This window comes from Perna viridis, chromosome 4 (assembly GCF_037379345.1).
Source record: "Perna viridis isolate PV_CMFRI_1.1 ecotype Kerala chromosome 4, ASM3737934v1, whole genome shotgun sequence".
NCBI lineage: Eukaryota > Metazoa > Mollusca > Bivalvia > Mytilida > Mytilidae > Perna > Perna viridis.
In genome coordinates this window covers 5,151,590-5,169,353 of record NC_142448.1, presented here as the reverse complement: position 1 = coordinate 5,169,353, position 17,764 = coordinate 5,151,590, and the positions used below count along the sequence as shown (strand labels likewise).

Genomic DNA, 17,764 nt, shown 5'->3' with positions numbered 1-17,764 from the left:
ATAACATTTGGACTAAATTTTCATATAAAATTAATAAATAGTAGGGAAGCTCCAGGCATGAATCCTTGACATAAGGTATTTTGATCCTGAAGGATAAAAAAACCCCAAAATGATGAACATAAAAACAACTTAATCTGTAATTTACAGTACTAAACAACTGTGCAAGGGTTGAATTATATCCCTCAATTGTTTCTTAAGTTATGGTCTAGAAATCACAAAAAGAGGGAGTGACAATTGTTCAGAACAACACAACTCCATAACTACAAATGAGATTATGCTGCAAATAGAATTTGTACCCTACAGCGCTTAGAGTATATTATTAGATATGCACTTTATAAATAGTGTATAACAAAAATATCACAAAAGGCAGGCTGAGATTGATTTTTTGGGTTGTGACTTGAACCATTTTGTAAATTAGGGGACTAGAAGCAAACATTGATCAGATGTACAGATAATAATTTAAGCAAAAGTTTTGAATCCTTTTGAATTTGTATAATTCACAATACACCATACCCCGAAAAAGAAGGGTTTCGGCTGATTTTATTGGTGGTGACTTTAACCTTTTATAAATTAGGAACCAAAAAGGGCCACTTCATTTCTGTTCATATTATTTTCCTATGTTGAACATTTACTTGCAATCCAAATTCAGAGCTGTATAGAGCTTGAATGCTGTGTCCATACTTGCCCAATCTTTTAGATCTGACAGGTATAGTCATATCAAGCTGCACCCTGCAAAGCATTTTATTTTTTGTTGCAAACCAGTTTCTTGAACTCTTTAAGCAAATGATTATTTTTGGGAGAATTACTTAAAAGGTTGAGATAAGATAAAGTTTGAGTCTTGTGTAGATCATTTGATTTATGTTTCAGTTCATTCCTTTTGTTCTAAATCTTAAAGAGTATTAGTATATATTGGTGTTTTCTTATTAAAAATTCATCAATCTTCATCATAAACAGAATTTACATTATGTACATGTTTGAATACAAAAAAAAAAAACACTGGCAATAAAGATCACACTCCATGTAAAAATTTAATAAATACTTAACAATTATTTAAACAAGCAATTCCACCATACATAAAAGACAACAATTTACAAAATGAGCAGCATAAATAGGCCAAATAGAAGGAAATGGTATTAATGATCTAATTAAAATTAGACCTATCAATTGTCCCACCCAGTCTCCATTCTACCTCCTGTTCAGATGAACTTTCTGATCAGCCAATCAAAACTCATCTATCATGATTTTGAAAGTATTATTCAAAGGAAAAAACACAAGGACTCTGAAAAGCTCATCTGAATAAAAAGTAGAATGGGGTGTTGTTAGATCCTACATGCCATTGATGAATGCAACAACTAATAGGTCTAATTTCAATTATTAATGATGAAAATATTGTTACAGAAATATATGATCCATTTCTGTTGTAGAACTCTTAGAGCAATCACTGACTTAACTGCTTATTTACTGGTTATTTCGTCAAATACATGTGTATTAGGAAATCTTAACAAGAAAGCAGTACATATTGTATCATCAATTGACATTGTGGGTAACCAACATTGCAAAGATTTATCAACTGCTAAACATAAAATATATCTTTATATATTAATGATATGAATGACAAAATAATGTTTGTGTTAAAAAAAAATATATTATTTTAATTAAGTATCAAATATATTTCACTCGGAAAATTTCACTATGATCTACAATAATGGAAGAACAGTATTCCATATCCTCTGCCTGAACTGTCTCTGCCAAAAATTCATTACTGTATATTATGAAATTTGGTATTTATATCCAAATCCTTAGGGAAATGTAGGTGTGAAAGCACTTACTAAACAAATTTTGAAGAAATCAATTTCCATTGGAGGTAACTCTTACACTTTGAGACATGACAACTAACTTTTTTCAAATGAGTAGATTAGTGGAAGTAGTCTTTGTAAAACACATTTAAATTAGACATTATTTTGATATTGCTGCTACATAATAGCCCATTCATGTCTTTTTACAAAACACAACTAAAGCCAAACGAAGAATAAAACACATGTGTAGCAAAGGCAGTAATATTGTATAAACCACATAATTACATATATATCATAATATATCAGTAATGATGTATGAACCACATAATTACATGTGTACCATAAATGGTAATATTGTATGGACCACATAATGATGTGTGTCATAGACAGTAATGATGTATGAACCACATAATTACAAGTGACATAGACAGTAATGATATATGAACCACATAATTACATGTGTGTCATAGACAGTAATGATGTATGAACCACAATATTACATGTGTACCATAGACAGTAATGATGTATGAACCACATAATTACATGTGTGTCATAGACAGTAATGATGTATGAACCACATAATTACATGTGTGTCATAGATGGTGTAATATTGTTCTTCTACAGTAAGACCAAAAATGTTAGCACTCAATCTTCATAACAGTAATAATATATTTATTACAGTAATTATTTATTTATGGTAAATTTGAAAGAACTGTAAATGGTCCATTGCAGCTTTTGGTTGGTGTATCATAATGCTGAAAATTCCTGTGCTTTAGAACACATATCTTTGACCCTGACAGACAGTCTCTCGTGTTGTGAACAATTGATTCCAACAATACTAGCAAGGTCACACATCTGAAACATACAACAATACTAGCAAGGTCTCACATTTGAAACATACAACAATACTAGCAAGGTCACACATCTGAAACATACAACAATACTGGAAAGGTCACACATCTGAAACATACAACAATACTGGAAAGGTCACACATATGAAACATACAACAATACTAGCAAGGTCTCATCTCTGAAACATACAACAATACTAGCAAGGTCTCACATTTGAAACATACAACAATACTGGAAAGGTCACACATCTGAAACATACAACAATACTAGCAAGGTCACACATCTGAAACATACAACAATACTAGCAAGGTCACACATCTGAAACATACAACAATACTAGAAAGGTCACACATCTGAAACCAAAAAAAAACTGTCTTAGACATAAAGAATATGTCATTACTTTACATTAGTGTGTTTTAATTTAATGTGACAATGATTGAAGTGTGAGATTGTTTGGTTTGTTTGTTTGTTTAACGTCCGAGCAGCAATATTTCAGCTATATTCAGACAATGAACATGAAATGGATGATAAAATGAACATAAAATGAAAAAAAAAAAGAAAAAGAAAGAAAAAAAAGGATGGGTCACAAGGATAATAGAGTCGACAAATTTTAATTGCCATTGGAAAAAGGGGGGATGGGTAAGGTAGGGCAATTTAGCCACCTGTGGCGGAGCACAAAGGTTCCTACTCCTATCGAATACCACAGCAGGGTTCTTTAACGTGCGAGGAACGTGGCATCTTTCTCAACACGGTGCACCACTATGGTTTGCGGTCAGGTTTTCCGTATTATAGCCCGACAACCCCAGCATGTAACACGCCAGGGGTACCCCATTCCACCACCTGGGGCACACATCCCAGTTGCTCTGTGGGCAGAGCGCCTAGCCCCCGGCTAGGTTTCTGAGCACTATTTAGTTGCCTTTTACGACAAGCTTAGCGCTGCTGCAGGCCTATTCTTTTGACACCCGGACCTGCACGGGGCGAGATTGTTTGGAACGCAGCAGGATAAAGAGCCAAATACAAATTTATAAACACATAAACTCAGTACGTTTTTCAATAAAACAAATGTGTTAATATGTATGTCTACCAATCGAATCAACATATGCATCTGAAAATAAATAAAATATTCAAAACCAAGTAGAAAACTACTTAAAAAGTGAACAATCTCTAATCAAAATCCAACCTTGACAAGAAAAATCTCAGGAAATCTATGAACTTCAGTACCTCATTATTCCTTTTCACTAGTGTTGATAAAGTTCTAAAGTAATACTACAAACCTCATTATTCCTTTTCATTAACTGTACTAAAGATGTCAATAAATGGTAGGCTGAAATAAAAAGCAGTATGGTTTTAATAGTTAAAAACGATGCATTGGTTTCTTCAATATTTCTTCAGTCGCTCTGAAACTTGCTAGTTGTTTGAATGTCAGGTTGCCAGGAGATGCTTGTTACAATAACCATTGCATACTTAAATTATCTAAAACTGTTAAAAATACTAAAATATTACCCAAACTGTCACCTTATCAATGTCATATTTTTTGTTTTTTCTCTTCCCCATACCAAAGACTATTAATGACATAATTACCTGTACTTTCTGGTAATTCTTTTTGTAAGCATTCTAAAATAGCACTGCCAAGTTCTATTTGGTGGTTCTCTCCTATCTGTAAATAAAACAAAGTTCAGTAAAAAAAACATTGAAAAAGGAACCAGGATACTAGAATTGTCCACCCTGAGAGAACAGAAAATGTTTAGCTGTAGTCTTGCAGTAATTATTTTTAAATGAGACTTTGACACCAAATACAGACACTTCTAGGTCTATGAAGCACTGTACTGGTATTTGTCTTATGTGAATCCACAGTTTTATGCATCAATGTTGCTATAAAACATTCTAGAAATTAAATGTCACAATACATATAATAATAATATATGCTTGCAAAAAGGTTAAAAATGTACAAGACATCCTAGGATAAGATCTATACACCAAATACACTTACTTGATTTCTACAGAGGTTAAACACAGCAGATGCTACTGCAGAATTAACAGATGATTTTTCAGAGAGGATACAGTTGACACACAGTTGACTGGTAAGATAAGATAAACCATTTTCATCTTCAGAATCTTTCATCAGAAATCTCTGTCCTGTAGTTGTACTAGCTAAGTTTGTCAGCTAAAAAATAATTGAAAATATTGTAAACTCTGACATATTGTTGTTCTTTCTAGGTTTGTCAACGAAAAACCATAGAAAGTATTGAAATATCTGACTGGTTGGTGTACAAGCTAAGTTTGTCATCTGTAATATCAGTTGGGATAAGTATGGACACTACTTTCAAACAGCTATGAATTTGGATTATCTGGGTATAAGATTCTTAACAGAATGGAAATAGTAAAAAAATAGGATCTTACGTGAACTATAACAGATTGAAACATTTTCTGTGTCCACTTTATTTCCTATTTTAAACTATTAACATACAGAGTTGTTTAAAGAATATATAAGAAGACTAATATAAAGCAAAAATTACCATTTTGAGTATAGCTGTATTTACTGTGTCTGTAAGTTGATCATAATGTTGTACAATATTCTTGATCATTTCAGTTGGTTCATGTTGTAATAGAACAATAAAATCCTCCAGCAGTACCAGTGATTGGAGAAGTTTGTAGATCTCTATACGAACTTCATCTCCCATTCTCCCATCACCTATTATTGTATGTATTGTCTGTATATGGTCTTTACCCAGGGACCATTGTGTCTTGTCCTTCATTGCTTGATACTCATAAATGTCATCTAAAAGATTTAAATCTTTTGTCACCAATTTACTGCCTATTTTTCCCTTCAATGTTTGTTGGTCTTGCACATTCTACAATGATACAATTATTCATCTATATTTTCATTCTTTTTCTCATCAAAACATATGATAAACCTAAATAGTAGTTTTCTTTTAAGCACAAGTTATATAAATAAATGTATGTAAATAACATATATTTTGTTTGGATAAAAGATGTTTACATATAATGGTAGATATAATTTGATATTGTGACTGCATCAATTATTCATTTAGTTTTGATACTAATATTAAATGACAAAGAATATTATTTCTGTCTGTAACACAACCCTATTGTATGCTCAAAGATACATGGGTGGACAAGATGATCTTTATCTATCTGACATTTTGGAACTACCACTTAAATCTCAATAGATATTTGTCTATTTGGATATTCAATTGAGTTTCATTGATGAGAAATCTTGTTAAATATATGTTAAAAATCTAAAAAAAAAAAAGAACTACATCAGCTGTTATGATGAAAATTAACATATGTGAACCAGAAAAATTTTCAGCAAGGTCTGATAATACAGCATATAGTTTGGATATATCATTAACATTATACCAATGCAACTGGTATGGTGGAGGCTATTGTTGACAATTATTTGTAATTAATTTCAACAATTACCTTTTACAACATATTAAAGAAGCCCAAAAAATTCAATTCTTCGATTTAGCATATAAAAAACTGATATGACAAGTTTTCTGTTATTCCCATAAAAGTTGGCCAAGAAATAAGCAATTTCAACCAAATTAAATATACTGCTTGTTTTGTTCTTATTTTGGGCACCTAATTCCTAAAATGTCAGGGCTATAACCACACAATTAATCCCAGCCTTTCCTTTGGGTGACACCCTGAGACACAATATGATAGTGATTCAAACACTTGTATTCTGGTTATAATAGAAAACAAACAAAAACAAACAAAAAAAAAAAAAAAAAAAAAAATCTGTTTCGACCAATTTCACCGTCTATTCCTAAACCATCAGACCAATAACTTCTGATATAAAAAGTTCTTTTGAGGTAAACAACCTTGTAGTACAATTTTATAGAGATTCTTCCAGTCATATTCAAGTTATTTTGCAGACAAAAATTGACTATGGACAACAACAATGATCTAGACTACTACATTAATGTTAATGAAAATGTTCATGTGGTTGCACAAAAAAATTACAATCAACTTTACAATATTTAGAATTATGATTTCTATAGAGGATATAAGAGAAAGTTGAGTGCCTTTCTTTACTGCACCTGTGAACAATTGTGTTAAATGTGGTATACTCACACACTTCCACAATTCAAATATAATGTGACAACTTTTATACTTCTGCTGAGATTCACATCATCAGTTTCAGAGTGGTTTAAAGTATGTTGGTATTTCATTACAGACATAACATGTACAGTACAGTTATTATTTCATTTAGTTTTCAGTAAGTCAGCCTTTTCCTTTTTAAACTTAAAGATCTAATACCTCATTATAGATGAAAGGTATGTAAATCATCTCCTCTCCTTCTGATGACAGATCAAAGTCGGATGTGTCAGATCTACTGCTATTGGTTGATCCTGGTAAACTGTTTCCTGCTGTAGCCTCTGGTACAACACTCTGAGATGTCATAGAAGACTGGGTCCCCTGTGCATTTGTATTAGTAGACTGTGTTCCCAGTGTACTGGAATCATTCCCTTTAGATTGTCCACCTTGTAACTGACTTTGGTCAAAAACAGCATGGCCCCCACTTGGTTGGACAGACATGGCATCTATAAAAGGCCTTATCATCTGACCTAGGGGTCTGCAATATATAAAAACTGTGAAATTATTCCAAACACTGATAAATGGTGGGTTAACTATATGCATGTAGTTGCACATTAACCCATCATTTATTGGAGAAAAAATTAGGAAATTTTATGTGAAGACAAAAGCAGTGAATTTCTTTAAAATGCACATTTATGTAAAACCTACATTAGTAAGTACATGAATATAAAGGCTATGATCAGACATGACTCATATTCTGTTGCATTAGCTAGAAGTACAAACTATCGTCACTGAAAATATGTAGAATGAGAACCAGGGCATTACAGACTTTTGAAATACTCAACAATTCTGGTCCAAAATGTGTACATGATTTGATCAATTTAAAAAAAAAAACTCCTATAATTTAAGGTACAAAGGCCTAGCCCAAATTCCGTCCGAGAACAACCAGGTATAAGAGAAGTTTTTGGTAGTCAGTCAAAGAGCTATGCAGAGCTCACTTTACCTATGTTATATTGTATATTTTATGCCGACTCTTAATAAAAGTTAGTTACTTACTAGAAAAAAAACATTTATTTTGGTTTTTAATTTACAAACATTTGCACATCTACTGTTGACTTATGCAAAAACATATCTACCTGATGTGTTATTACAAGTAGCCCTTCTAATGCTGTTAAGACAGAATACTTACGTGCTCATGACATCAGCAGGAAGTGATGTGATATAGGATGGAATGTCTTTACCTGTCAGAAACTGAGCTACTTCAGAACTAAAGGTATTGCAGTTGTGGTCCAACAAATGATAATCATGTGGTCTGAAGAATATTGAATTCTATGAGCTTCACAGGACTAAACACTTCTCAATTATTTTAATTTAATACAAAAATACATATACAACTTATGAAAAAAAAATAGGTGCCTAAAAAAGTTTTTGCAATGTAAGATTAAAAAACAAAACAAGAAAAACCCAGAAATGAAACATTCTTTATCAGAAGATAGTAGCAAACAATACTTTATTTTAATGTAAAGTAAATGAAAAATGTTTTCTGTACAATGTGATGTTTTATGTTGGTACTACCTGAAGGTTGATTGAGCAAGTTGTAGGAGATATCCCTGGAACATATCAAATGGAATTTGTGTATCTCCAAGGTTTTCTACCTTATCTGGTTGGCCTAGAATTGTACCACCCTAAAATTTAAAATTTAACTATGCAGTGTATAGTTACTGAAGAAGTATGAATTTTCAGTGTACTCATTTTTGCTATTTTCACACTGAAGATAAAAGTGTAAAAAATGGTACCAGCAAAATTGATCATTCAATTTACAGTCTGCAAAAATTAGGCAACAGCAAATATTAATATGTTTACAGTCTATCATTCATTAAAAGAAAACAGATGGACTTCAACAATAACACATTTATTCCATCAAAATTGTCATTTTTTGTTTTGAATGTAATCACAAATCTGATCTAAAAATAAACGGAATTTAGTACATGTACTAAGACAGCATGCTCTTATTCATTATTATGTTTGTATATGTCTCCTGTGCACCTGTGTGTCTGATGTTTATCAAATAAAATATTGTCTATGGTCTATCAAACAATTGATACCAAAGAGAATGCTTTCATCCATAGAAACACTTACTGGATTGCATGATTCTATTCCACCTGTGCCACCAAAAAAGTATTCTTGTCCATAAACAACTATTGCAGTGTGCCAAATACCATCTATCTGTTTTCCTATAATTACAGTAAAAGATGGTAACAGCTAACCAATGGCCATTGACCAATCATTGACTAATCATTAACCAATGACTGGTGACCATTTATTGACTAATCATTTACCAATGACTGGTGACCAATTACTGACTAATCAATAACTGGGTACATATTATTGACTAATCAACTACCAATGACTGATGACAAATTATTGACTTATAATTTACCAATGACTGGTGACCAATCTGCTCATGGTTTTATCTTGTTAAATAATGGTTGAATGATTTATATCAGATACATGTGTCAGCTTTTTCCTGGGAATTAAGAAATATTCAGCTTTACATTGAATTCTAAATATTAAATTCATGATTGGATTTAATACATAAATGCAAAAATAAAACAGAAGTTATAAAAATTTGATTTGAATTTTTTTGTAATTTTTTTGTAAAATAGTAAGTCCAACAACATTCAACATTTTCATAAATCATAAGCATATTTTACTTTCAAAACATTCAGTAATATCCTGAATCTCCCTGACCATTAAATCTAGTGTGATTCCTTATCCTACTACAAAGAAAACAATTCAATGAAGTTTCATGATAGTGGATTGAAGTAATTCCAAGTTATTGTGCAATTATAGGATATCCTTTTTAATGAATAAAGTTCAAAAACTTAAAAACTAAAATTCAGAAATATATACATGTATCAATGTATGTTATTTTTATGAAATTTGCCGAGTCCATGGCCTGTTATTTCAGTAAAAATCTGCAGAAGGAAAATGCATACTCTTGATCTGTAACTCATCACAGTAGACTCACATACCAAAATCAGCTCGATAACTTCAAGTATTTAGAAGAAAAAAATAGAAAACTGGGGTTTTTTTTGTGTAAAATTTGCAAAGTCAAAGGCCCCTAATTTTGGCAAAAATCTGTGGACAAGAACAAAACCAACTCGCATACCAAAAATAAGCTAAATTAGTGAAACATAAACAAGATCTGTAACTCATCATGGTAGACTAACATACCAAAAATTAACTCAATATCTACAAGCATTTATTAACCCTATCAAGTTTCAAAACATTAGCACTTGTGGTTTCAGAGTAGTTGATCTTTAAATATTATCCAATCAGAAGCTTAAATGGCCTCTGGTGGCCATCTTTTTTAAACGAGCAGAACCAAAAGTGAATCTTCAATAAAGGCTTTTGCATGCATCATTTTGGCCAAGTTTAGTTAAAATTGGTCAAGGGTTTTCATGTAGTTGAGCAAAATGTGAAAAGTTTACAGATGACAGATGCAAAGTGATGGCATCAGCTCACTGGAACCTTCGGTTCAGGACCTGGACTCCAGGTGAGCTTAAAAAAGTCTGGAAAACTGATGATGAACTCATGCACTGACTGACAGATCAAAAACATTATACCCTCCACAACTTCGTTGTTTGGGGTATGATAAAGCTGAGAATGTGTACTTTAATATCATATTTGTTATTTACTACATAAGTGTATGAATATTCTTTACTTCTGTGAGGAATTTACTTCCAACTTGCCAGTTAGCAGAAAAGGTAAAAAAGTAAATTTTCAGTATTATTTATACAGTCAATTTTGTGAAAGATTTCTACAATCATTGTACCATTAGCATAAGGATTTTGAAAGCCTTATTTTCCCAGCTTTGCAATGAAATGCAACATTAAGATGTCATTTGTCCTGGGAATTCATAGTGAAACCTTAAATGATTTTTTTAACATGTAAAGTAATGGGAACAAAAGAAGTGGTTAGTGAGACTAAAAGCTGAACTATGACACATTTCAGAGAAATGCATATTTTGATGATAATGGCCTATCCTGGTCATAATTTCCATTTTCTCATAAAATCATTGTAGTGATATTGGTAATCTGGCTTAATTTGAAAAGGTGTATAGTACAAGATATCGTGAAAAACAAGACAGCAACAAGAACTGACTCAAAACTTGATGTCATCTCTGAAATTCCTAACATTAGTGTTTGGGATATTCAAAGTACTCGAATGGTCATATAGCACAGACTAAGAATCACACATAGATAAAATGGACATTATTTTAATTGTTGAATCTGTCCTTTTTAATAATGATCAATGCTTTTAACTATAACAGCTCCTGGCATTATCATAGATACTAAATTGGTATGACAAGTTAGCTAAAATTGTCATTTAAAGCAATTGAGGGAAAATATCACTGAGGGATGTGATAAAAAAAATTAGTATTGGGAATTGACCAAATTTCTGGACCAATGATAGTTCTATCAACATCAACTGATGGTCGATGACCTGTGTTTGAGAGTTTGATTAGGATGACCCTTTAATACTATATTGCCAGAATGCCTCCATTAAATAATTTGGATATCATATATCTTGCGTAAATGTGTGAAATCATCATCTATAAAGCCACATGTTGACTTGAGACATGTCCATTCCCAGCTAACAGACAACAAATAGAATTGTCCAATGTTAAAATTAAAAAAAGAATAATTGTCTGTCAACAGAAAGATAAATAGTTCAGTCAGACATGAGAAATGATGACTCTGAAAAGATGAATAAAGACAAAGTCTTCATATTTTTAAGACATCAATGAATCAATCTTGATATCTTGAAATCGATCATGGAATTGATGCTCCCTAAACAACTGATAACTCGATGTTCCCAATGATCGGTACACCACTAATACAAATGCCCATGTCTGATTTTTGATAGTTTTTGTCTTATTAGACTCACAGTTCCCCAAGCTTTCATAAAATGTTTAAATAAAACATAAAATCATAAAATGTTCATTAGTCAGAAAACTAGAAATTTACAAAAGATCAGAAATTTATGAAAATTGAAAGGGAACTTGTATCAATTGAAAGAAACATTTCATCAAAGTTTCACAAACATTTGTGGCTTTTTTTTTTAGTTATTGTGCGAAGTGTGAACAACGGACAGACACCAGTACCCCATTATATTTTTTCATTTAAAAAGACAGGAATATAAATGATTGTTGAAAATCAAAATGATAAAGGGGTTCATAATCTTATAATTACAAATGGGATTGTGCAGAAAATTATAATTGATCTGTATTTTATAATATTAATCCATGCACTAGTTGTAAAAAGCTTGTTGTGAATAAAAAAGAATATTTACAGTTGGTTTATCTACTTGTGGCAAAGAGTAAACTCTTGACAAATAGGTATGAATAAAATCTTACCAATAAAAGCTTGAGATAATGTACGAGCCATGCCTTTACTGAGATCATATATGTAACATTTCACAGGCCAATTTACTTCTGCCATCTCTAAAAACAAAGGAAACTGATATAAAAAAAATTCTGTTATAGTTACGACTGTTGTAACTATATGATATTAGGAATTTAGACCACCTCTAGCATATTAGGTTAAAAGAATTGCATAAGTTTACAAAGTTCTTACACCAACAAACAGAGTTTTGGATGGGTAATATATAGGAATCACCCTGTCTATCAGTCTGAGTTTTGGAGGGGCAGTATATAGGAATCAACGTGTCTATCAGTCAGTTTTGGATGGGCAGTATATAGGAATCATCCTGTCTATCAGTCAGTTTTGGATGGGCAGTATATAGGAATCACCCTGTCTATCAGTCAAGAGTTTTTGGTTGGGCAATATATAGGAATCACCCTGTCTATCAGTCAGACTTTTGGATGGGCAGTATATAGGAATCACCCTGTCCATCAGTCAGAGTTTTGGATGGGTAGTATATAGAAATCACCCTGTCTATCAGTCTGAATTTTGGATGGGCAGTATATAGGAATCACCTTGTTTATCAGAGTTTTGGATGGGCAGTATATAGGAATCACCATGTCTATCAGTCAGAGTTTTGGATGGGTATTGTAAAGGAACCACCCTGTCTATCAGTCCACTTATTTTGTAAGCACAATTTCCTCCTTAACACTTCTGGAATGCGGTTAAATTTTATAGGAAGGTAAGGCTTCATATGAAGATCTGTGCATGAAAGAATACAATTATTGTTAGAGGAATCCAAAGGGAAACAGGTTTTAAATGTTAAAATCTTGTCAGCACAAGTTCTACCTATTAAACTGCTAAAGGAATTTTGAAAAGATTTGGGCTTCAACTGCTAGGAATTTACTTGGTTGTCCTACCAATTTCAATAGAGGCAAATACCACTGTCTACATGTACTTTAAGACCCTACCGTTATTCCCTAAGGCTTTTGGAATAAAAATAGGTACTGGCTTGGGTTATTAAGAAAATCAGATATATAGTTACGATAATGAAAACTGAAAAAAAGCACCAACAAAAAAAAACAAAAAAAAAAAACAATACTGCAAACAGGTAGCCTTAAAAGAATATGAATGGACTGGTTGTGGAGAAAAAACGAAATTTTATACTGGTCAAACCTCGTGTTACTAGCTTATATAGGCACTACCTACTCCATATTATTACCCACTACACTATATAGTGATATTGTTTGCCTTAAATAACATTTATTTGTTGTACCCCTGAAATAAGGCTGTTTCCTCTGATGAGGTTTTCCTAATTTGCCCCAAAAATTTGCTTAAAAATAATCCCTTGTTTAGATAAACTATTTTCCAATAGATATTCAAGAGTTAGGATATGGTGTTTCTGTTCTAAATTACACTAACTAAATGTTTAACTTGTCTATTTCTTGACATTCTGTATGAAATTTAATATCATTTTAACTATAACTTCAAGGTTTGTACAGGTATCCTAAATTACCCAATTTAAAAAAAATAGTGATACATATTTTCCCAATAAAATAAGGTGAAGTAGTTTTGAAAAAAACCAACAGTATCACTGCATTATCTGTGATTACTGGGTCTCACTAATTAGCGACAAGAAGCATCAAGAAGTCTAGAAAAAGTGACAAGAAGCAGTGAAAAACATCAAGAATTTTTTTTTAATTTATGGTGAAATAAAAATGAACATAAAGATATTTTGGTAGTGACAAGAAAACTTAAGCTCAAGATTTTGAAAAATGAATTTATTTTCAAACACGAAAAACAAAAATATTTTCTTCAAGCGCTATCATGAAAAAATAAATTGAATATAATAATTTGTTTCTTGTTTCTAGATGATGTTCTTTACTAAAAGAAAAAAGAAATTAATAAAATTAAGTTGCAAGAAAAAGAGTTCTAGAGTTATTAATGATCAATGGTGAAATAGTTATCATCTAGAAAAATTGTAAGAAATTATTTGTTATGACAGCAAATGAATATTTAAAAATATAAATATTTTACAACTAGAAATGAATAATTTGGTTTTGAACAGGTGTTTTGACCATAATAATTTAAGAATCATCAGTAATACTTTATAAGAATCATCAAACTGTTTTAGGTTTATGCTTTGTTTGATGTTTTCTGTGTTATACAAGTGCTTTAAATTTTTGAGTTTACAATTTCCAATTGTTTAATAATTTGAAAAATATATAACTGGAGGTATTTTCACGCCTAATAAATTGAACTATGCCCTGCTGTTCTTTAAGTTTGGACAATATTTATTTTCCCTATCTTTTTATAAAATATTTATCTTCAATTAATACCTAATTTGGCATGCTGCGCAAGCCCAAGGCAAGCCACAAAAAAATAGTTTGCAATTTAATGGCCTAAATTCATTCACGCCAAATCTGGACAGTAGCTATTTGGCCTGGTATACACATGTGTGTGTTTAATTAACATATATGAATTAATTATATATCTACACCATACAAGTTTGTCTCAAAAACCAAGGGGAAAAAACTTTTTAACAAGGTTTTTTTGCATCTTATTATTGATTTTTTTTTCACTTTTTCATGTGATCCTTTCTCTCTCTTTTTTTCTTACATAACTTTCAATTCATAAAAATGTATTTATTTAAAATGTACTTCCATTTTTACAGCCTTTTTCTTCCTTCAATATTTCCTTTATTTTGAATTCTTCCGTTGAAACTTGTATTTTCAAAATCTTGAACTTATTTTCTTGACAATTTATTGGAATATCTTTACATTCATTTTTATTTCACCTTAAATTTAAAAAAAAAAACTTCCTGCTTTTTCACTGCTTCTTGTTGCTTTTTCTAGGCTTCTTGGTGCTAATTAGTGAGACCAGTGATTACCTGAACAAGGCAAAGAATACAGTAACACGTGCCTACAATAACTTTTATGAGATCGAATCAGGTTTAGTTTTTGGACTCATAGGACTAATTAGAACAATGATACATTTAACTTGGTAGTATTACAGAACACCTAAAATTTAATAGTGACATTTTCGAAACTTTTGCTTCGTGATCTATATCAGAAAACATCAGGCAGTAAAACGTAATTGTGGAAAATGAATTTCCTTTAAAACTTATCACTTGAATGGCTGGTTTAGCTCTTAATTTTAAATCGCTGGGTTTATCTTAGCAGTGTAACAGCAGAATGACAAGAAAGTTTTGATTGACAACCAACAAAAACGGCTAGGTCCGAGAAGTTCCAAAAAATTATAACAGCAAAACCTACTACGTTAAAAATATCCGGAATTTAGGGAAAATCTCAATACACTATTCAACGATTATGTAGTACTCCAGCTAAAAATCATACAATATGCAATTCAAGGTTGGAAAGCCTACATATTTTTATTTTGGTATTTGTTCAAAATGTTGAGTAAACATGAATTAACATATGGCTTATCATATAACCCATGTTCATAGGAGATATCGATTTGAACTGCTACATTAAGTTTTTCTTTTGTGTAGCTAGAAAGGCTGAGGGGTTTCCGATTGAGGAGATATACATTAAAAAGAATGTACGATATTATTCAAAACTAAGGGAGATAACTCTGTAAATAACGCTTAAATACGATAGAAACTACTGTAATGTGAATTATCTCATAAGAACAGACAGATTGGATAATACATTCCATCATATCATATAGACCCATAAAACAACTTACTAAAATAAAATTTGCAGGCTTTTATGGGATGTATAACATATTACAGAATGTGCATGATTCATAAGAAGACTGCTACTTAAATGGTCTTCAAGAATCGGGCAAAATGTGTATAAGGTGTGACACAAGAGGGGAAAAATGCAGAGATTTTATTGCATTAATTTAGTACTCCAGAAATTGCCATCAAAGTGTTTGTAAAATTTGACTTTTTAAGATATTGAATAGGTCAAATTTAGTTGAAATGTACAATGGAAAAATGATTTGAAAATTTTCCAGCACTTTTTTCTAATAGAAGCCGTCAAAATATGTCTGCATCAGATACTTCAGGATAAAGTTAAATATCTTTTCTGTTGTTTCCTAGATGTATTAAATATATTTAAGGCAAAAAGACCCAATTGAGACCCATTGCCTAATTTATACACAGAATGGTACTAAACAGGTTTGAAAGCATTGAAATTGTTCTCAAATATGACATTTTTTATAGTCAACGGGTGTTTGCAATAGTCAAGCAGACTGTGATACTTTAGTGATCTATCCAGTCTTATATGGCAAATTCATGTTCTCTTTGATCAGACTTTTAGATTACTAAAAGAACTTAAGAAAGTTGAGCTAAAGCTGGCCAATTAAGTTATCCAAACTTTCCAAATTTTGTGTGAACATACCAATATACAGCATTATAAAAATACTGTGAAAGCACTATCATCCATGGGGTACCAATTTTCGTGGTTTTTGTGGGTAGGCAAAAGCACGAAATTTGGTTCCCATAGAAAAGATTTCCATTGATGTGTATACAGAAAACCACAAAGCCACAAATTCAAGAATCCACAAACTTGTGTTTCATTCCTAACCCATGAAATTTGGTATCCACAAATTAAAGAAATTTCAGAGTAAACTGTTTTTATGGAGCACAAGTGTCCCACAGTGCACCGGACCACACCTTGGGGAATTTTTTTTTTCTTTCAAGGAGCTGTTCTCAATCTACTGCTAAATTAACGAACGAAATAAATCTTTCATCATATTGATTGATTAAATTGTAATATCTTGAGGTGTCAGAATGACAGTACAGGGATCAATAAGCTTTACCTGGTATTTAATTGTCAAAACAAATCATCAAAGAAAAATTCAGATAGCCTTATAAAATAAAGCAGTTGACCCTAACTAGACAATATCACTTTTACAATAAATAAAAATACCACCTTCTAGCATGGATTTTTTTCAATGGAATTTGTAGCAGACTATAAGAATTCTTGCTACTACCGATTTCTTTAGTTAATAATAATTTTAATTTTTAACTTCACAAAGGGGAAAGAACACAAGTTTCACCAACTTGTGAAGTCTTCACCAAACGATCATATACAATTCAATGATAAGAACATGAAGGGCATGCATTACATCTTTATAAATATTAACAAATAGAGTTTTGGACAAGATTCAAGTTTGAACCACTTCATTCTGACTTCTGTTGGAGGATCATCTTATGGTTCATTTGTTTGATTACTCCACATGTCAAATAAAGTTTCAATAACTTGAAGATTTCCCACAGGTTTGTTGTATTTTTTAGTACCTAAGTTCTTCTTTAATGACAAACAGTTTACCAAGTATTTCATTTTTCTTTTCTTTAGTGCCTGATACTTCAATTTTAAAACATGGGAGTCCTTTTTCTAACCTTTTTCTCAGTTTCAGGCATTTTCAATAAACTGATATAAACCATCTAAACTAACGTGAGGTTTCACTTAGAGGAAGAGTGTACTATGGAATGTTGAGGGGTTACACATATTATTGTGAAAAAGCAAAATAATGATATATTTGTTTTAAAACAAAAAAGACAATCATTTATACCTGTATTTATGTTAGGAAGAAAACTCATCCTTTGAACAGAGCTAACTCCTTTGCTTCAACAATATCATTGGAAATATT

The 17,764-nt window shown here is 31.5% G+C and overlaps 1 protein-coding gene across 8 annotated transcripts; it reads right to left on the bottom strand.

Moving 5' to 3' along the window:
* Nucleotides 1-1,003: 1,003 nt before the first annotated feature.
* Nucleotides 1,004-15,385, bottom strand: LOC148618539 (uncharacterized). 8 transcript variants are annotated; one of them, XM_088577594.1, is made up of 11 exons: nt 15,367-15,385; nt 12,136-12,222; nt 8,853-8,947; nt 8,289-8,398; nt 7,903-8,025; nt 6,936-7,251; nt 5,165-5,500; nt 4,639-4,812; nt 4,230-4,305; nt 3,923-3,972; nt 1,004-2,651 (listed from the first exon to the last, which is right to left on the bottom strand). In XM_088577594.1, the coding sequence occupies exons 2-11, from the start codon at nt 12,218-12,220 to the stop codon at nt 2,544-2,546; spliced, it is 1,473 nt and encodes a 490-aa protein (XP_088433720.1). In that variant the 5' UTR covers nt 12,221-12,222; nt 15,367-15,385; the 3' UTR covers nt 1,004-2,543. The 8 variants fall into 8 exon arrangements, with proteins under 8 accessions (XP_088433720.1, XP_088433719.1, XP_088433717.1 ...); XM_088577593.1 differs by having other exon boundaries at nt 15,363-15,383; XM_088577591.1 differs by having other exon boundaries at nt 12,136-12,224; nt 15,259-15,376.
* Between the last annotated feature and the right edge of the window lie 2,379 nt (nt 15,386-17,764).

Bases quoted from the DNA above. Each gene is read 5' to 3' on its own strand.
- LOC148618539 (XM_088577594.1), bottom strand. From the start codon at position 12,220: ATGGCAGAAGTAAATTGGCCTGTGAAATGTTACATATATGATCTCAGT. The intron at 4,306-4,638 runs GTAAGTGTATTT...TTTTATTTACAG, and splicing joins TTAACCTCTGTAGAAATCAA to ATAGGAGAGAACCACCAAAT. The intron at 3,973-4,229 runs GTAATTATGTCA...TTTTTATTTCAG, and splicing joins AGAATTACCAGAAAGTACAG to CCTACCATTTATTGACATCT.